Source organism: Petromyzon marinus, chromosome 16 (assembly GCF_048934315.1).
Source record: "Petromyzon marinus isolate PM22_M1 ecotype Great Lakes invasive population chromosome 16, UKy_Petmar_22M1.pri1.0, whole genome shotgun sequence".
NCBI classification, from domain to species: Eukaryota; Metazoa; Chordata; class Hyperoartia; order Petromyzontiformes; family Petromyzontidae; genus Petromyzon; species Petromyzon marinus.
Window position 1 is genome coordinate 7613456 of NC_133682.1, and position 21874 is coordinate 7635329.

A 21874-nucleotide genomic window follows, 5' to 3' on the forward strand; every position below is an offset into this window, starting at 1 on the left:
GCACCGGTCGCACGAAATCGCCATGGCAACGGGCGCGCTGAGCCTCCCGTTATGAGCGGCTCGCGTTTAAACGCCAACAATAACAAATAACAACAAACAATACTTAATAATGACTACAATAGCAACATAAAGCTTGGTTTTCGTGCGGTTCGCCTTGACGCAGCAGCCGCGGACGGACCGCGAGCTGCAACCTCGCCTTGTTTGAAACTGTAGGCCTAGGCTCGCCTGACCCTGTGACTGTTCCTAGAGTTTATCGTTTAGAGTTTGTGTTTGTTGATATTGCGACATTTAATTGTTGACTTCGTTTATAAAGACTCCAAGCGTAAAGATGATGGAACTTAATCTCAGCCGCGTGGACTACCTGCAAGTGAGTGTTCGGTTACACTGAACATCTTCATTGGTTTCAACATCATAACCATCATCAGTGATTACATTTAAAAACAATAGTTACAGATTACAATGAATTATAATTGTAATAATACTTCACTGTCATTCAATTAAGAGTTATTCTTCATAAGCATCGTCGTCAGTCGCAAACGTAAATCACCTAACAATTTTTTTTATAAATCATCAGTCATCTGTTTTGAATAACCATCAGCATAATGAATCAGAACCATCAGCATTGAGACAAATCAATCTTGCAAGGGAGACCTTTCACTATTTAACTGCTGTACATGCTCGTAAATTTGCATTAAGTGTATCCTTTAGATCAGTGGTGGGAATATATAAAGTAGCCCATAACAAGAATGTAATAACAGGTAATTTAAGCCGAGGAAAATGAACAACACAATCGTAAGAACACATTAAAGGAAGAAATGTTTACACTAAACATATACAGTATATAGATACAGTAAACATGAAACACATCCGTACACCTTGGTTCTTTCGGTAAAGTCACGTAGAATGAGAATAAAACAATAAAACTAAATAAGACAATAAAATTCTCACGACGTTTCGGCCACAACACAAGTAGCATTCTTCAGGTGAATTGTAAACCAGGAACGTCTTTGTACTATAAATAAATGGACACAACATTGATGTCCATTATTTAACTGTTCTTCGCTGCACAGGTGACTTCTGCAAAAAGTGTGTTTTTCTCTCAACAAGCTTTCACCTGATTAAAGGGAATATTTTCCACACACGGTGTTATTTTATGAACAATCATTGCCATTCCATGCGTATTTAATTAACACTGTGATATAGTACCATGTGGGAGCCCACTGATATACATTCTCAGTGAGGATAAAGCCTTTGAAGACACTGTAATAAAACAATAATTTATTCTTTTGGAAATTTGGGCCAGACATCAATCACCCTATGTAAGTTTGGTATTTTGGTAGACATTTAAAATACGGCATAAACTACGCACCATATGGCAAGGTTGATTTATTTATAAGTCTTTGCACGAATGCCTTACAGTAAGTAATCTGTATTCGATGTTAAGCAGTAAGCTGCCTGTTTATTGCTGGAGATCTGGCCATGTCTTCTTCGGGTGGAGGCAGTGTGAGCTGGTATAAGTTAAGGATTTTAGAGCTTATAATTACCGTAGATGCAACAGTAGCCACTCTAACCCCAAGATGATGTTGTTGCCATGTGCTGCCTACATTATGTCGGTACCCCGGGGTACCAAACAATACTAAATGGCCTAGGCAATAAAATATGTTATTTTATGGGACACTATTTTTTCTCCAGGGGTGTGTACTTAACTCCGCGACTGGGTTACCAATCAATCCGAAATCAGTGCCTCAATCCGAAATCAGTGCCACAATCCGCGATGTCGAAACGCAGCGAGGACGATAGCGCCGAAATCCCAAACGCTTGTACGCACCGTGGTGATGCATCGTGTACAGCTCGTCGAGATGAGTCGATTGCCGACCATCAACACACTAAAAAATGACTGCATCACGGACATTGTGCGAGAGCCGGGATACTATGGTGACCCCGGGGTACCGCCACATTCGTTACCTACTCAAGTTGCATGTCCAAGGGTTCACATTTAAAAGCAACGTATTGGAGTTTGTTTATTAGAGTGTACTTTACTTGTAGGTTTAAATGCTATCATGTTTGAACAAATGAAACTTTTACCGCAGGTGGGAGTAACATCACAGAAAACCATGAAGCTTTTGCCACCTTCTGGACGCAGAGCCATGCAGAAGGTGTGGTCTGGGACTGTTTTTTTTGGTTTTTTTTGCTGTTGTTGATTTGCCGTCCTTTGTCCAAGCTCGCTTTTGGTATTGCCAAATCGGCAGGAATGTATATACTTGTGCAATTTGTACTTCTATCCTTTATGTATATTGATATTTTTTTGCGACTTGCTTACATTTTCTCTGACTTGCTTACATTTTCTCTGACTTGCTTACATTTTCTCTAACTTGCTTTTATAGTATTTTCGTATTGTTTGTCGATATCCCTTGCTAACCCAGCCCAGCTGGACATCTGTGAAAACGAGTTTCATAGCTCATCGGATTTATTTAGCCGAACTAAAGATACTGATTGTTTAAAATGCACCTTGCCATCTCGGGTAGGGCTGCCAAAAATGAAGTTTATGCGTACATGTAAAATCATCTCCGCCTCTCAATTTACCCAGGACTTGCATATCTCCATATATATAAAAGGCAAAGTTGTGAATGTGTGTCTGTTAAAAATGTTTAGCGTACTTCCCGACATGCAACAAACTTGAAATTTGCCATGTGGGTACTTTCCAGACTGTACACCATGCAAAAATTATAAAAATACACTTTTTGGGGGGGGGGGGGAGCTCAATAATGTATATATTTTTTGCACGGCAAGTGAGCTGTGACGTCAAATCTGTCACGTGACCCGCGCATGTGGCAGCGTAACGCATTGTAGTGTAGTGGTTAGCGCGCTGTGTATGTGTGTGTGTGGAAGCGTAACGCATTTTAGTCTAGTGGTTAGTGCGCTGTGTATGTGTCTGTGTGTGTGTGGAAGCGTAACGCATTGTAGTGTAGTGGTTAGCGCGCCGCGCTACGAACCCGGCAGACCCGAGTTCGCTCCCGCTCACGGCCACCACCAGTGACGATTATTTTAACTGGTCCTGGGCCTCCCCTAGGTCGACTCAGCCTCAAACGAGTAACTGCTGTGGTGTGTGAACATCGCATAATTCGACTCGACTGTGCATTTACTTACAAACATTTATAATTGACAAACTTGACTCTTTCACTGTATATGCTGAGCTTGAAGATGTATGCCATCAAGGGGGTTTAATAGACACACTCGACAGAAACAGCACCCTCTGAAATTTGCTGATAATTATACAGCGTGAAATTAATACTTTTACTTGGTTTAATAAGTATTATCATCCTTGTTTGGTGGCACAAAGAGTCCTCAATGGTGATCTGGTATTGCACCACACGATTGACTTATTTATTAAGCCTGGTTTTGCTTCAAATTGTGTTTATGCGTTGCATTGTACATTGGACATAATTGGATTATTTCGTATTTCCACCTGCCATCACAAAGCATACTATTCATAGTGCATCTTAGCCTCAATTGCAGTGTTGTACTTTCATTTAAAACGAAACATCTGTTAATTTGTGCACTATTCATAGCTCAAAATTTTGCAGCACTGACTGCCAGAGATGACTAATTTTGGTCTGCATTTCAATGTTTAAATTAGGCCCTTTGGAGTGGGCTGTTGGGCTGTTGTACTGCATCAACAATCGTAAATGTCGTGACTTTGCGCAGGCGGGGTTTTTTCTCTTTAACTACACTGCCGACAGATAAAGCGTGCTGTAGTATAGCTACAATGCACAATTATGGCATTGCAGAATGTTATATAAAGGCATGCTTTAGACATACATACTGGATTAGCACCTGCTTGAGTGCGCATTTGATTCGTGTTGAGCTGCGAAGCCTCTGACCAAATCACCAGAATGGGCCCAATCTGGTCACCTATCTGAAACTAAAGAGGGTTAAGCCAGGGTATTGCTTGGCAGGTTGTTTTAGGCTACAGAGGGAAGTGCAACAAATCCTATTGTTCTACTGTACTTCTATACTCCCATCTATGCTCCTAAACTTCAGTAGCCCACACTGGACAGTATGGTGAGGCATGGTCAAATAGCTACCACTACCCGCACAACATGAGGAAGCCCTCACCCAGCAGTGGATTGAAAATGAGCTGTATATGCTTACACATGAGCAGTGAAAATAACCTCATTCAATGTTGAGAGCACAAGTTCCTTTGCTGGAAAAACATTGTGGACACCACTTAGGGAGTGGTGAAGCTTAGTATTGTTCAGAATTTACACCTATTTTCTGAAGGATTATTTTCTAAGAGCCAGTTTTTATTTTCTTGCTACAGGTTGCTGTTGGAGACCAAAACGGCGTCCTCACGTGCTTTGGCATCAAGAAAGGCGAAGTCGTGGTACATGGGCAAGCCAAGACTTAACCAAAATGAATAAAAATGAGCCAGGACCATATAACTATTATACATTTATGATTGAAAGCGAACTTATGCAATTATTATTTCACTGAAAACTCATAGTACAATATATTAAAGCCAGAATGTCACATTAATACTGAGAAAACCTCATGACCCAATGCCACAGCATTCCCAAGCAGATATAAATCGATTGTTTCTAAGTGCTGTCTTTAGGAATATGTAAGGGATAAATTATTGTACTTTACTGGAATGGCATGAAGCCTTGAGTTATCGATGTCATTTCAAGGAGACCGCATTCGTGCTTGTGACAGTAATGTCTGGTGCTGTGGGCAACAACCCTGTTTAAATTTAACTTGAAAATTAAGTGTCTGGAGGTTTGGTTGATTTCAAGAATCTTAGTAATTGTAATAAACATAGTTCAGCATTCCATTCAGTTTTTTTATAACATTCACTTTATTTATAACTGGCAAACAATTTATAAACATAAAGTGGATGTGGACAAAGGTTTGAAAGTAGAATACTAAGTATGACATTGAAGTCTTTGCTGTTAAAATCATGCTTCTGTATGACTTGGCCTCGTGCAATTGGGTAATAATAATCAACATCAAGCTGAAAAATCTACTATCGCAGAAAAGTGCATCGTTTCTGCTTCACCCGAATAATATCTCGGTTTAGTGGCTCAAAAACGTTCTCTTTTATCCGATGCCCTTCAGCCAGTGTTCAAGACACTGCCAGGCCCAAAGCTGCAGCGGCTGGAGCTGGGTGGCGCCACTGGCACCCCCCAGGAGAAGGTGTTTGTGGCTGCGGGACCCGAGGTGCGAGGCTTCACCAAGAAGGGAAAACAGTTCCTGAACTTCGAGACAAACATGGCGGAGAGCATCCAATCTATGTGAGCACAAATAACCCCCCCCCCATCACTGTGTCTGCCAGCTGGCACACTGGACTAGCACTTTACCTTGCTCTTAACAATGTCACCTTTCAGTTATAATAAAAAAAATAGATAATTTTGGCAGCTACTTTGATATGCTTGTTTTAAATTACTGAAATTGTTTCTGTTGTCTATACTTGCAATGTACTCGTTTAAAATTATGGCATGATAAAATTGTGGATATTTTGTAAAATATGAAAAAATAAGAATAAGTTTTACCCTTTCTGGCAATAAAACAGGTGTTAAGATATAATCTTAGTTCTTTCGGTAAAGTCACGTTGAAGGGAAACAACAAATATAAACCTTTTTCAAGGAATCATGTCTGCATTAACCACACGTACTTGTGGTGAACATGCAAACAAAAACACACTGTGATAATATATGGGCATTGTCTTTGAAACTGATTGGTCTACACCAGAGACAGCAGCCTTCTATAGGGCCGAGTCTCACCAGTGTCAAACCAGAAAACGCCAAAAAGCGAACAGTGCTTTGATACTGGTAAAAAAGGTCCTGTGTTGTAGCTGCTCACCCCGAGCTATAAATGCCCTGATAGTGGCATTGTCTTTATACTGTTCGCCTTTTGGCGTTCTCTGGTCTGACACTGGTGAGACTAGACCCTAAAGAAGGCTGTCATAGACCAATCAGTTTCAAAGACAATGCATATATTATCGGAGCATGTTTTTGTTTGCATGTTCATCACAAGTACGTGTGGTTAATGCAGATAGAATCCCTTACAAAAGGTTTATATTTGTTGTTGAACATCTTAACACCTGTTTTATTGTCAGAAAGATTAAAACTTATTTTGTCAAATGTTTTCCAGTTATAAATTAAGTAAATGTTGTAAAAAAACACTTTATGGAATGTTGAACCATATTTATTATAATTACAACGATTCAAATATTAAAAAAAATATTTGTGGTGTGTTGATGTGCAGATTGCTAAGCTGACTAATGTGATAAATAAATTAACCTAGCATGAACATTTCTCCTTAATTTTACCACACCATGTAAAATTGTATTACATTGAATTGGCATTACATTGCCATCTTCGTGGTCCATGTGTGGTGGATTTGTTATAAGTTGGGTAAATTGCAAAGGATGTATGAAATGTAATAAATCAAAACCGAACCATAGCCCGTTAGTAGGTGGAAACTCATGGCATGCATTGCACTCTCTTCAGGTATGTCTCCGGTGCAGACCTCTTCCTATGTGGAAGCTATATCTACAATCACTACAGGGACTGCCAGGACAAGAACTACTTTCTCTCCACGGACAAGATCAGTGACCTGCTCTGTCTGCCGGCCGAGCGCGTGCCGGACCTCACGCCTGTTCTGGCGTGCAATGACCGTGTGCTACGGGTGCTCAAGGTTGGCGACTGATGTATCCTCGCATACATTAGTTATGAAGTCTATACATGGATTGTATGTGTTTTTTACCACTCTTGTCACGCAGTCATGTTATTTGCCATATATTTAAACACTAATCTGACCATTCTGCTACAAGTGTGGATGGGTGTCTGCCCTGACATGGCTCCATTTTTTTAATTTTCAGCAATCAAGTTTACGGTACGAAATGGAGGTACCCGGCTCGCCGTCAGTGCTCGCCCTGTTTGGTAGAAACGGAGGTAAGCAACCCGCAAAACTGTTTGTAACATCTGCATCGTTGTAGCGATACACGGCAAGGAGCTAACTTGATGTGTCACTGATGGTGCCGGTTGTCTTGGCATTGCCGGTGGTGGTGGCTTTGACGATGTGTGCAGGAGACAGTGGACAGGATATTCTATATGGCACTGCGGATGGAAAGCTCGGGTTGTTGCAGATCAAGCCGACAGAGGCGACACATCGCTGGGAAATTGTCAACGAAAAGCGGAGGGGAGGTGAGAACGCTTAACTCCAGCTTTATTTTACATAAACAGAGTTACGTATGTCTTATAGCTTGACTTATTGTAGATTTTACGCGTTGTTTAGCATTCAAAAGATGGACAGTCAAAAAGCTTTGGCAGTGGAATATAAAAGGTATGCATAGGTTAATGCATTTGGAGTGCTTAGTGGACATTTTAGTAAACAAAATTGAACAAGCTGCTGAAGACTCTAAAGTGTTACTTGTATATTTTATATACATGTTAGATTTTAGTCAGAGAATGTGGGGTTTTATCAGAATATTCATACTGGAGAAATCCGATGAGCTATAAAGCTCTTTTTTCACAAATGTCCAGTAGGGGTTGGTCAGAACGTTACACCAAATACAAAAACACGATAGGAGTGCAAAGTATATGAAAGGTAAACAAATCACTTACAAATAAAACTCAACTATTTTCATCTTGCCAAAAAAGTGTCATTGGATATATGTCCTTGTACACCGATGTGAGGCATGGACAAAATGTAGAAAAGTGACACATTAAATAAAAGTGATGTACTTAACGGCTTCCTGGTAATGCGTCTGAATGAAGGTCATACGCTGACGGTTTGCACGGTCGCGATATGAGTATTGATCGGTGTGTGTGACTTGGTTCTGCAGGCGTGCTCTGCATGGACTGCTTCGACATCCTGGGGGACGGTGTCAAGGACGTGCTGGTGGGACGGGATGACGGCACGGTTGAGGTGTATGGCTTCGACTCCGTGGGTGAACCTGTGCTACGCTACGAGCATGTAAGACGGGTGGGGGGTGATGAGCGTAGTGTGTGTAGGAAGTGGCTTGCATGACCGGACCCATCTTTCATGTTGGCAAGCACAGCATTTGCTTTATGACGCCTAATGTCTATGCATGGACACATCTGTAAAGCCAAGGGGCAAACGATGTCCCGTGCACATTACAGGAAGACAGCTGCACGCAAGTGTAATAAGCCCTAATTGTTCTTATTGCTCTGTTTGAAGACACACATGGGGCACCAGCTGTAGATAAATTAATGTCTAGATTCATGCTTTTATCTTTTTTTCAAAATCATCCAGCACCTGTGGTTCCTTGTGTACGCAGGCTCTTTCTGAAAGCATCACATCGATTCAGGGTGGCTGCGTTGGAAAGGATGGCTACGATGAGATTATCACAGCCACATACGCAGGTAATTATTTCCCACTGACATTGTCCTATTTTAGCAATGCAATCCTACACCTGTGTCTGAAGTGCTGCTGCTCCTGGTGCCCCTCCGCACAGGCTGGGTGTCTGGGCTCACCACAGAACCTTTGCAGAAGTCGGTGGGATCTGGCGAGGAGGTGAAAATGAGTCGAGAGATGCAGACTAAACTCGACAACATAAGGTACCACAGTGGGGGTTATGTTCATGCATATGGGTGCCAGGACACATCCAAATTATCCACTGACTAAACTGTCAGTGTGAGAAAGTGAACTTAAGCCTTTGCCACCCTGCAAGCATTACCGATTATTTCTTTAGTTCATCCCACAGGGGGAAACTACTGCATGGATATAATATATACAGTGAGGGAAAAAAGTATTTGATCCCCTGCTGATTTTGTACGTTTGCCCACTGACAAAGAAATGATCAGTCTATAATTCTAATGGTAGGTTTATTTGAACAGTGAGAGACAGAATAACAACAAGAAAATCCAGAAAAACGCATGTCAAAAATGTTTTAAATTTATTTGCATTTTAATGAGGGAAATAAGTATTTGACCCCCTCTCAATCAGAAAGATGTCTGGCTCCCAGGTGTCTTTTATACAGGTAACGAGCTGAGATTAGGAGCACACTCTTAAAGGGAGTGCTCCTAATCTCAGCTTGTTACCTGTATAAAAGACACCTGTCCACAGAAGCAATCGATCAGATTCCAAACTCTCCACCATGGCCAAGACCAGAGAGCTCTCCAAGGATGTCAGGGACAAGATTGTAGACCTACACAAGGCTGGAATGGGCTACAAGACCATTACCAAGCAGCTTGGTGAGAAGGTGACAACAGTTGGTGCGATTGTTCGCAAATGGAAGAAACACAAAAGAACTGTTAATCTCCCTCGGCCTGGGGCTCCATGCAAGATCTCACCTCGTGGAGTTGCAATGATCATGAGAACGGTGAGGAATCAGCCCAGAACTACACGGGAGGATCTTGTCAATGATCTCAAGGGAGCTGGGACCATAGTCACCAAGAAAACAATTGGTAACACACTACGCCGTGAAGGACTGAAATCCTGCAGCGCCCGCAAGGTCCCCCTGCTCAGGAAAGCACATATACATGCCCGTCTGAAGTTTGCCAATGAACATCTGAATGATTCAGAGGACAACTGGGTGAAAGTGTTGTGGTCGGATGAGACCAAAATGGAGCTCTTTGGCATCAACTCAACTCGCCGTGTTTGGAGGAGGAGGAATGCTGCCTATGACCACAAGAACACCATCCCCACCGTCAAACATGGAGGTGGAAACGTTATGCTTTGGGGGTGTTTTTCTGCTAAGGGGACAGGACAACTTCACCGCATCAAAGGGACGATGGACGGGGCCATGTACCATCAAATCTTGGGTGAGAACCTCCTTCCCTCAGCCAGGGCATTGAAAATGGGACGTGGATGGGTATTCCAGCATGAGAATGACCCAAAACACATGGCCAAGGCAACAAAGGAGTGGCTCAAGAAGAAGCACATTAAGGTCCTGAGAGTGGCCTAGCCAGTCTCCAGACCTTAATCCCATAGAAAATCTGTGGAGGGAGCTGAAGGTTCGAGTTGCCATACGTCAGCCTCGAAACCTTAATGACTTGGAGAAGATTTGCAAAGAGGAGTGGGAGAAAAATCCCTCCTGAGATGTGTGCAAACCTGGTGGCCAACTGCAAGAAACGTCTGACCTCTGTGATTGCCAACAAGCGTTTTGCCACCAAGTACTAAGTCATGTTTTGCAGAGGGGTCAAATACTTATTTCCCTCGTTAAAATGCAAATCAATTTATAAAATTTTTGACATGCGTTTTTCTGGATTTTTTTGTTGTTATTGTCTCTCACTGTTCAAATAAACCTACCATTAAAATTATAGACTGATCATTTCTTTGTCAGTGGGCAAACGTACAAAATCAGCAGGGGATCAAACACTTTTTTCCCTCACTGTACACATTTTATTCACGTATATGTACCCCTTTTTGCGAGTACAAGCCCCACCCCCATAGTGGAGTTGGCTCCATCTAGTCCCTGCATATGCGCTGATCTCATCGCTACATCTGTGCGGTGGCTGCCCACTCAGATTGTGTTCGCTCCTTTGGCTGCCACTCGTTAATGACGTTTCCTGTTAAGGCTCAATTTTCTTAACAGTCAATTAGATTTTTTATTTAAAGCTTTCGTGACTGCAGGGATTCATATTCTTGGTTCTTTTGGTAAAGTCACGTAGAAGGGAAACAATAAAATAATAAAAACAATAAAATTATCACGACGTTTTGACTGCAACACAAGCAATCATCATCAGATGTGAAAACCACAGCAAGAAAATTTGAAAAAAGTGGCGGTTTTTTTAACGTAAAAAAAAACAAAATTTGAAAAAAGTGGCGGTTTTTTTAACGTTAAAAAAACCGCCACTTTTTTCAAATTGCCTTTCTGTGGTTTTCACACCTGATGATGATTGCTTGTGACGCAGTCGAAAAGTCGTGAGAATTTTATTGTTTTATATTTTTTCTTATTTTATTGTTTCCCTTCTACGTGACTTTACCGAAAGAACCAAGAATAGTCAATTTGACGTCTCAAATTTGAACGTGTTCTGCCTCTACATGCGAGTTCAAACTTATCTTCCGATACTTTGGACACTTTTAAGATTTTGTTCCATTTTCTTTGTCAGTGTCTTCATTATGAGCTGTGCAGTGGTTTAAAAACAATCTTAGTTTAAGAAAAAACTAAAAAAAATACCTTCACAACCAGTGTTTTTAAGAACTGTGGGCTGCTGCAATAAATGTAACTGAAAACCGAAACTGAAGCTGCCTAAGTTACACAAAACTATATCCACGTTCTTATGAATCATTGTAAATTCCCGAGGCTCAAACAATCAAACTAAAGTAACGTTCCAATATCCTTAGAGTAAAAGGAGAAACATTCAAGCCGTTCTACAAGACTGTCTTCTTTAAATGTTTCGTATGCTAAACACGGTTGTTAATGATACAGATGTCAAAGACATTTACATTCAAAGAAAATACTACCTCTGTAGTCATAACAAATACTTTTTTAGATGGAGGACCCAACTTTTATAAGCCTGAATCTCAGTGGTGCTAGCTCAGGATTCTACCATAGCATAAGTCCTCAGAGCCACCCAATCACTTCTAGCCTTATTCATTATTGACGCATATGTACACATCGCATTTCAACAAATATTAGCACCACAATTTGATTTGGGGGCTTGGAACACTTTCCTGTCAAATAAAATGTCACAACACCTCCTAGGCCAGAGTCCTTGCTGACTGATGAAATTAAAGTGTTGCAAAAGCTAGAATTTGACAGTGACATTTACACAGACTTCAAATTGTTCACTTACAACCAAATCAAACTCAGGTCATCACTGCGTTATGGTGTTATAGTAAGCCAGAGCTGATTGAAGTCGATGCTAAAATTCTATTGCAATAATACAATTATGACAGAATAAGTACAACCTTTTTTTATGAACCACTATAAGGCTTTTTACAGAATGCAGTACATGACTAAAGCACATGCACTGTACATACAAACTTAGCAATAAAAACAAGTTCATGAAAAATAATCCCGACTAAAACAGTCTAACAAAAAGACCGCATATGGCAGGGTCACACCACATATGATCAAATGCAAATACAGTATATCTACAAACTGCTTGTCCATAGCATTTCCTTACAAATATCAATAGGTTACATCATGGGACCTCCTTTGCCAGTACCAAAATATGAGAATAGGTTTTCCCCTTTTTTCTGGCAACAAAACAGGTGTTAAGATGTTAGAACACCAAACTGAAAACTTTTGCAAGGAATCATGTCTGCATTAACCACAATACTTGTGGTCAGAATGCAAACAAAAAACACTGATAATATATGCATTGTCTTTGAAACTGATTGGTCCACACCAGAGACAGCTTTCTTTTGAGACTAGGCTCAATATATTATCAGTGTTTTTTGTTTGCATTCTGACCACAAGTATTGTGGTTAATGCAGACATGATTCCTTGTAAAAGGTTTCAGTTTGGTGTTCTAACATCTCAACACCTGTTTGTTGCCAGAAAAAAGGGGAAAACCTATTCTCAATATCAATAGGTCTTCCTTAAGTGCGATGGTTGTGGTCACCGTTGGCTCTGTGGGGTCCCAGGGCAGAGCTGGAGCAGCTCCAGCTGCAGGTGATGACGGAGCGTGATCACTACCAGCTCACGTCGCAGTCCGACTCGGCGGTGGCCACCGTGCCACTCTTCCACGTCAATGACCGCTTCACGCTGGGCCGCGACGACGCCAGCTACGTTCTGTCCATCGAGGTGCAGACAGCCATGGACCACGTCATGCTGCAGGTCAGGGGTCGCAGCAGTGTTTGCGCTGACACGACGGATCCGGAGATACAAAAGGACTCTATGGGGTGATGTGTTTGCAGTGTAATCGAGAGCTTGCAGTGCCCTATTTACATACTGTTGTGAGAAGTTTACAAGGGGTGTGCCCCACCCAGTCTTCCTTTATGATTCATATGCTGACATGGGTGGAGTCTTTGTTATTGTTATGTTTTTTTTAGGAAACTATGAAGGGCGATGTTAATTTAACACACAATTGTTTATGAGCAGTGTAAAAAAAATGTAGAAGTTATACAAATTGTCCATAAATTTTGTAACATAAGCCATGTATAGTATTTCACAAGATGACATGACATATTTACCAACTTTGTCTTTAAATATCGTGCTTCTCTGAATGTAAGTTTACTCCCCGATGTATAGTTATCAACTGTGTTATATAGAGCTATATTAATTCAAAACAATATAATGCATATTAATTTTGTGAGTCAGCTTGTGCCTTCATCTCCCTTTGTGCTGTAGAGCGACGTGCCCATAGATTTACTGGATGTGGAAAAAAACTCAGCTGTGGTGAGCTACAGTGCTTGTGACACCGAGGTTAGCAAAAACATTGCAGTACGAGCACAATTATTACATATTCCCTTTCCTGCAAGATGTCACTTTAAACTCATGTAGAAAGCTTTGAAGAGGAGCAATGCACAATCTCCCAATATATAATAATTGCACAGGAACGCTGATCTGGGGTGCGATGCAAACCGTTATCCCTAAATGTCCGAGGTTACTCGTCGCTTTGTTTTCACAGTTAAACGGCAACTTCCTTCTGGCAACATACCGATGCCAAGCCAACACGACACGCCTGGAGTTGAAGGTTGGCAGAATTGCACTGCACCACAATTAGCTTTATTGGCTACAAGCCAAGAAGGAAGCCACATTTTAAAGTGCATTAATATATAACGAGGCAGCCCACATACAAATCAGGTCCCTCTGCTAGTTTGTCTCTTTCCCTTATCACATACATTCACGCTAATACAGTGAAACCTCAATCTGTTTTTCATGAGACTTAAAACCGAAGATTAGATCCAGAAAATGTTTAATCTGGTATTATTATATTTGCTATAAAGAACATAACTCATCTTGTGTGGCTTTTCTGCTTCTATTTCTCATTCTCAGTGCTTCTCCGATGCTCTATATGTCTTCAAAGCTTCTCACTCACTCCATTCTCTCGTGTGATGTCTGATTCTCTCAACACATCTGTGCTCTTTCTTGTTTTGCTCCATATATCTTCTTGCCTTGTCTCCTGACTTTCGCTCCATACATCTCTTTGCTTGGCCTGTTTTTGTAACGCCACGAATCATCCACCTCTCACACCACACCTCTCTGGCACCACGTGCCCTGATGCTCACTCATGACGTTTCCTAGCAACCACGTTATTACTGAGTGCCAGGCCACATAGAGTAAATTGGATAGTCACATTACAAGGATGTGTGGATTGAAAGAAGTGGAGACACAACATGAAGTTTTGGAATAAAAAAAGCAGACACCACACAGAGATGCATTCATCAGAGCGTCAAAAAAGTTACTTTTAGAGAGGGGGCCATTCAGTCCATCTGGCTCATTAGGGCAGCTGGAAGGCAGCAAGAAACCACCACCAACATTTGCCCAAGCTTGTGGTCTGCCACTCGGAGAGGAAACTTGCGATGTATAATTCCAATGAAGCAACATGCGGCTTTTTTTTTTGGCCCATGGCGCGGCATACAATGACCTATTCTTGCGAATGACGTTACGGGACCTATAACGTCCACTGTGAAGCAAGTGGTACATATTTTTACAGTGAATACACCAACAGTATGAATCAGGACAGCCAAATATGTGATAGAAGCACTGCGACACCTCTCGTTACGATTACACAGAGATGACTTTCAGCACATACCATCATCGTGGTTTGGGGAGCTTTCGAAGAAAATATATTGAATATGTACGGTCGAGTGTATTTCTTTTGTATGATCGACAGTAAAACCGTAGTTTGGTGGATGTCTTGACCCGAAAATTGTTACATTGTGCCAATGGGGATATTTTCGGTCCTACAAAGAAATTATAGATTTGGGAAAGCACAAAGAATGGGAATGTAATGACAAAGTTTCAGTTTACTATATTATGACATCTTCCTAGAATCCCTTACCGTGTGCATTATTTCCTTTCCGGTTCAAAATGCGAGGTTTTATATGTGTACATAGATGTGCTAATTCATCACATTCGCATTGTGTAATTTTCCCTTATTGTGCAGTCAATTTAAAAATGCTGCCCTCTTGTGTGTAGTTTTAAGCGGTGCAGTTCATGTGAAAAAAAATTCACAATGTCAGTGCAGTGTTTTACACGAGGCTATGTTTCTACTGTCACAAGAAGTGCACAACACGGCCTTTTAGACGCACACAAGGCACACCTGTGATCACTGCGACGGTGACGGTGCACAGATCCGCTCCATCGAGGGCCAGTACGGCACGCTGCAGGCTTACATCACGCCACGCCTGCAGCCCAAGACCTGCCAGGTGCGGCAGTACCTTATCAAGCCGCTGTCGCTGCACCAGCGCGTGCACACCATCGACGCCAGCCGGTCAGCCCCACAGTAAACCAAGCATGATGCACCACATTCTTATTACGCAGTGATCGAAAAGTTTGACTCGCATTGCATGGGACTGGCGCGCTACAAGAAATGTGGGCATGGTATTTGTGGTAAGTACCTTGACCCTTACATATGGTGTTACCATGCAGTTAACTACACCGGTAAAACAAACCGAAGGGTTACCTCTGCTATATATTTACCAACAGGACAGCTAATTGCATTACTATTTGTATATGTACAATTTTGTGCATTGTGCCATAACATGAATCATAGTTTGCATGCAAAGGCTATATTCACCTATGATACAACAGTTTAGAACATGTTTCAATACATTTTCAGGGAGCTCTATCCCAATTTTCCATGTTTATAGCTGCGCTCGATGAAGTACAGGAAGGACCAATTTTGGCATACAGCATTGTGTATTTTTTCAGGCCAATGAACACGCTGTCACTGACGGGCCAGTTCAGCTGTGCAGAAATACACTCGTGGGTGGTGTTCTGCCTGCCCGAGCTCCCTGAAAAGGCTCCAGTGGGAGACAGCGTCACGTACTACTTCCAAAACACCTTCCTGGAAACACAGCTGGAGTGCGTTTACAGGTAACAATGGGTGGCAGCCGGCGACTTTTAGATTTTTTTTTCTTAATTTGTTCTTCTGTTGAACGACTTGTACAAGACCTGTGCATTGTGCTTAATGATTTACACCATACAATCAGCACCCATCAAAGCTGGCAGCACTTGGGCACATTTTACGTGGGGAAAAACTTTAAAATAAACTCTCCTGTGACCTCTGGCAGTGGTTGGGGGTTTTCTTAAGTTACATATATGTAAGATCACCTTCACTTTTTATATTTTTTATCATTTTTCTTGGTGCTATATCCCAGTTTTCCTTTTTAAAATGTTATGTTGAACTTCTTTCGCACCGTCGCACCGTATGTAGCTAAACGTGAAAATCAGAGGTTATCTCACTGGAAAACAATGCACATCGTCCTCTACAGGAAAGGAGAGGGGGTGTTCAGGTCCGACAACATCTCTACTATCTCCATCCTCAAGGACATTCTCACTAAGGAGGCCACAAAGAGGAAGATCAACCTCAACATCTCCTATGGTGAGATTGATGCGAAGTGGCCAGATGTTAACATTCAGCAAAGTACAGGCGTAGTAACATACACTGTTGTTAAATCCAAGATACGTCATATTGACTGCTAAGGAAAGTTAAGTGGGCTTGGATAGGACACATCACTAAAACGGATGATGTCCAATGACTGAGGCTGGTGATGAGATTGGCAGCCAGTGGAATTGGAATATCATGCACAATAGGCCGACCACTGTGTAGAGGGAATAATGAGATTAGCTCATGTCCAGGAGTAAAGTGGATTGTGGCATTATGGGACCATGGGGAGTGGCGATGATGTGGTGAAGCCTCCATCTGGCAGTGGAATGAACATGGCTGATAAGTGTGATGCTTCAAAAAGCTGTCAGATGTCTGAAATAAGCCACTAATTCTGACACAATCTATTGAATAGCAATCAACTGCTGTCATGTATCCCTTTACTTTTAATGCAATTAAACATGTACCTAATTTATCTTGAATTATCCTAATAAGGTGGTGGTGAAGGAGGTGTCACACCTTTGGTGTCCTTGTACACTCATAAAAATCCTTACACGTGGGTGGGTTAATGCTTTAACATTCCCGTTTTATGACACCGATCCACGCTGTCCATTGCCAACCAACATATAAACTCTGAATGCACCACTGATCTCATTCATGGTGTGTGGCAGACATGAACGAGGACTCAATTGGACACACGCTGCAGCTAATCCACCCCAAGCTGGAACACCAACTGATGCTTGCCAAGAAAGTACAGCTTATAGACGCCCTCAAGGTAAGCCAGCCACAGGCCAGCACCCTACGCATCTAGTGACAGTAGTACATTTCAGTTCATTTATTTTGGTATAGCCCTGTGAGCCATTCGGCTCTTGAATCGGGTGCAACCACAACAAACAAAAACACAAACAAGAAAACATCTTAAAGTGACTATGTGACTGTGCAAACAGAAAATCCATGACAAAAACAGCAAAATATTCCTGAAAAAAGCACCGTACACCAACGCTGTGTGCAAAAAATCCCAGTGGGATGCAAGTTAAACAACAACATCAACCACAAGAAAACTTAGATTAAGGCCATCAGTCTAACTCTGTACTACAACAAAACAAACATGTCCAAACCAAAAAACTTTTCGAAATCACCAAAAATAAAGCCATAATTGCAACGTAACAGTGATCATAGGGACTGTGACCGAATTTTTACAATAAACTACATAAATAACATGTAACACCAAATCCTAGAGCCATAGCTGGCTGCATGAGTTACTCCACAACAACAGAAGCATCAGTCGGAGTATTAAATTTTTCAATGCACCTTTAAGATCAGCACGCTAAATCAAAATACAGATAATACTTTGCAGCGTCATCCGGAGCGAAACTTTTATTTTACGCCAATGAATAGCAGTGGCAGCTAGGGGTGTACAACTCCTCTAGAGCAGTTATGAGAGATCTCATTTGTAGCGATTCAAGTTGCAGTTTATTGGCAATACCATTCCAGACCTTGGGGGCATCAATAGCAAAGGCCCTTCCTCCAGTTTTTGTACGGCAATAGGGAATGTGAAGCTGGTAAATGAGCGAATACCTGAGGTCAAATTTGTTATTTGAAACTGAGAGGAGATCCAGCAGGTAGTCTGCGGATTTTTTTGTAAGTACATCGTGAATAGATAAGGTCTGGTGCACAAGCTGTCGAACATTGAGATGTTAAGTTTGACCCAATGTAGAGATCAGTGGTGAGTCCTGTATGGGCAGTTCAATGTAAGAATGCCACTGAGCAGTGATGTGCTACTTACAGCAGGTTCTGTATTAGGCAATAGCTCCAGCCTGTGTCTTAACACAGCAGAACAGCCTGGATGTGTTGGCAATTAAAAAAAATGATTGGCAGACATTAATATAAAGATTTTCAGTGGAGCCTGACGACTGAAGTGTTGTTTTGAGACCATATCCAAGCATACTTTTGCGGTTTTGGAAGCAAGGTTCAATGCAGAAAGGTTTTTCCATTGTATTTTTGGCAACAGGAACTACAGGTGCATGAGGGGAACATGGATTTCCTGATTGCGGAGTACCGTGCCATCCTGCTCGAGGCCGACTCTCTGCAAGAGGAGTTCAAGAAGCAGCCATCCCATCTGGAACGTCTCTATGGTAATGGCAGCCGTGAATATGCGAGCAGCTCTTTTGACAAGTATATGGCAGTGCCACCCAACTTCCCACCAGGGAATAGGAAAAACAAGCACAAAGGTCATTATGATGACACAATTAGGCCAATTTGTAGGTGCATTCCAATATAGAATTTCTAAAATAATTGTATAATAGCAAAGTTGAGGTGCAGTACATTATTGACACAGAAATCAATTCACAAAGTGCTTACATACGTGTTCCAGGAAAAACAGTTGATATTGCTTCTGAATAAAAAAAACTTAAGGATCTTGTTTCTTTTCTAACCATGGCCGCAGGTATGATAACGGATCTGTTCATCGACAAATTCAAGTTCAAGGGGACGAACGTGAAGAGTCGGGTGCCCATGCTGTTGGAGGTGCTCGACAACTACGAGCTCAACACCCTCACGGAGTTTTTCAATTCTACATAAAAAAAGCCATTTCACTTCCCGCTGATCACAGCCTCCAGACTTGGCTGCACGACACCCATGACCTCATCTTCAAAACACCACTGGGATTGTGGTCTTGAGGGGTTTTCTGCCGCTTAAAAAAAAGTCCCCTCAGCAGTGGTTATATTGCAGAAATTGATTTCTGTTAGCTAGATTTGAGTTATCAACAATGCAATGTCAATGTATAAGTCACAGCCTACTGTTCAACTCGGCCCTCGACTGTAAAGGACAGATGGGGAGACTGTTCAGAATTGTTAAGCCGAGCTTCCCTTTAGGTCTTGGCTAGTACATGCCTTCACAGCACCAATGATTATCTTTTCAGTTCTAAAATTAGGCGTTGTCATTTTGACTGGCAGTTGTAGGTCTACTGGAAGGACATCCTAAGTCCTCAAGCTCTGCCTTGTTCAACCCTCAATCTCCCACAGTATATAACTGTTGTATATTTTAGAGAAACTTACCGTGTACACGTTGAAGCTTATGGGAAGTCAAAGGTGCAGAAGTGAATGTAAAAGTATCCGAAGTAAAATGCTGAACATGACAATACAACACAGCTTTGACTGCATTGAAATGTTTGTCTATACAGTTGAAAATATTAATGAATGTAGTTTTCACAATGGCATTATGCAACAAACGCATATTCCAGCTTTGATTTTACTGCTGCATTTATTAAAGTAATTTTGCCAAAGTTGTATATTTTGTTACAACCTTGTTTACAAGAAATTGTAAAATTAACACCAAAAAACTGGAACGTTATAGCATGAGGTTAATATTCCCTTTTTATCATGATGCGAAAATCATCACATGTACATTCCTTGACAAATCATGTAACAGCATCACTTAAAGGCTTTTGGCAATTTAAAAAAAAATATTACATATTGAGATTTCTGACGAGGTAAAGTTAGAAACTGTACTATTTCGTCTGTGCTTCTATACAATACAATAAACAAATCAACATGAATTGTAACATTGTTTATGCAAATGTTACAGTGTTGCCACTTGCTCAACAAGAAAATGGAATCGCAACAAAAGAAATGTGGCCTAGGCCCCCACTGCATCCACCCCAAATGATTACTCAGTCAAGTGCTCAGTCAAGTGCTCAATGAATCCAGTAACTGTTAAACTTCGGTTTTGAAGGCCCCCACCATCCAGCTCTCAAGTCAACAAACATTCTTCTATTATAACAAGACCTCTTTTCAAATACATACGAAGAAGAAGAAAAACATCTACTTTGGTGGTCAAGGGACACTCAACCTTCGTAGTCCCTGTGACCTTTACAGAACAAAGCAGCTCAAATTCTGCAGTACAGGCCAAAGTGACCCTCGTTTTTGGTCACTTCGCTCTGCTTTCAAGAAACGGTCGGTGTTTATGAACTTGCCCATGTAGAAAAAAGCCACCTAAAAACAAATAGTTACAAAGCCTTTTGTGGTCTTTTTTGGGCTGTATGACAAGAATCCCCAAGCTGCACTGGTGAAAAACTTTAAAGTAACTTTCAGGAATGCAGCCAGTGCTATACCAATATCACTATTTAACAGTACAACAGTCATGCCATGGTGACACACTGGAGCACAAAGATTGTGTTTTGCTGTAATTTTATAGCTGTTGTTTGGTTTCGTCTTCCTATAAATGTAAAGGATCATAATATTTCACTGTAGCACCCGACAAAAGCACACTGGGCCTAAGACGGACAGCCACGCAGTACACACAAGCTGTGGGCTAAACACAACCTGACGTACTGCATAAGGGCCACTACCCCTGCCCACTGACTGATCCAGAGTCTCACCACTCTGGCCCCGTGGAACTCCTGGGCAAATCGACGTCACTTTCATTCAGAGTACAGCAGCTTCATGATGAACTCCTCATGGTCCCACTCTAGGTGACTGCTGCTTGGGCCTGCCCCGCCGCCTCTACCCTGGCTTCGCTGAGGGTCGAGCAGCGTGGCGTGGCCGCCCGTGGGCAGAATAGACGACGAGCCATCTGGGCACTGCAGCTGCTGGGGAGTTGTGCTGCCAGTGTAAAAAGTAAAACAAAATTAGTTTTAAAAGACGATTCTTGAGAAACAATGGTTTTACTTTTTTCCATCAAACTGCATGCCAAGTTCATGTCGAGAGTTGAATAAATGTTCTGGGAATACCATCAGCAGAACTTCACATCACGTCGTGGACGATGACAACACACAACTACTTCTGGTGTCACTTCATTAAACATCTCTCACACAACTCTGGATGCTCTGTGCAATGAAAAATAGTAGTTTGCCGTGTAACATTGTATACCATTTGAACCATTGTGCAATAATTGGTGATCTCATGGCAGTACTTCACTTTAAAACCTGGCTTCATATTTGGTGGCCGTCTCGGCTAGAACTCAAGTAGTGCAGTAAACACAGACATGACCCCTCTGGTATCTCAAGTGTATTCAATAACAAGTAGGAATAGCTTATGTATACTCATGGATTAAGTAACACTTTCCAACATGCGTTGGTCTTTGCAACTATTCAATTCGCAGTATGGAAACCAACAGATGGCTGTCAGGGCAAAAATGCATCTTCATATTTTCAAAGTCATTTTTGCTTGCGTCTCCATTTTTTTGGAACCCTTAGATTACTTTGGCCAGTTTTCAAATGGCACAAGTTGCTAATAGGAAAAACTTTACACTACCATTTGGTTCATATTGGATCATCCTCATTAAGAGTCATAGTGCCATCATGTTATGCACAGAGACATTTAATTTAAAACGCTTTAAACCAGAGTTGAAAGGTGTTAAAATCAGTGTCAGCCCAATAAATGTAATTGAAGAGCATGTTTTCC

The 21874-nt window shown here is 41.6% G+C and overlaps 2 protein-coding genes across 7 annotated transcripts in view; one reads left to right on the forward strand and one right to left on the reverse strand.

The window, feature by feature from the left end:
* On the forward strand, positions 1–20034 carry BBS7 (Bardet-Biedl syndrome 7). Its single transcript, XM_032955344.2, has 19 exons — positions 1–367; positions 2091–2156; positions 4322–4384; positions 5116–5291; positions 6510–6696; positions 6881–6953; positions 7089–7205; positions 7847–7977; positions 8303–8387; positions 8480–8582; positions 12562–12754; positions 13268–13342; positions 13548–13613; positions 15217–15356; positions 15797–15961; positions 16360–16469; positions 17144–17247; positions 18484–18607; positions 18919–20034. Exons 1-19 carry the CDS (start codon positions 329–331, stop codon positions 19050–19052), a joined length of 2151 nt encoding a protein of 716 aa, XP_032811235.2. The 5' UTR covers positions 1–328; the 3' UTR covers positions 19053–20034.
* Positions 17293–21874, reverse strand: part of SOHLH2 (spermatogenesis and oogenesis specific basic helix-loop-helix 2) — a 17333-nt gene continuing 12751 nt past the window's right edge. For all 6 annotated transcript variants that reach the window (XM_076067465.1, XM_032955342.2, XM_076067466.1 and 3 more), the window contains one exon: positions 17293–21073. In XM_076067465.1, coding sequence (XP_075923580.1) covers positions 20893–21073 — 181 coding nt within the window. In that variant the 3' untranslated portion in view covers positions 17293–20892. The remainder of the gene's footprint in view (positions 21074–21874) is intronic.

What these genes read in the sequence shown, in the direction of transcription:
- BBS7 (XM_032955344.2), top strand. Translation starts at nt 329, where the DNA reads ATGATGGAACTTAATCTCAGCCGCGTGGACTACCTGCAA. An exon ending in CACACCATCGACGCCAGCCG is followed by an intron (nt 15,357 to 15,796) that starts GTCAGCCCCACA and finishes GTATTTTTTCAG; the next exon opens with GCCAATGAACACGCTGTCAC. An exon ending in CAACCTCAACATCTCCTATG is followed by an intron (nt 16,470 to 17,143) that starts GTGAGATTGATG and finishes GGTGTGTGGCAG; the next exon opens with ACATGAACGAGGACTCAATT.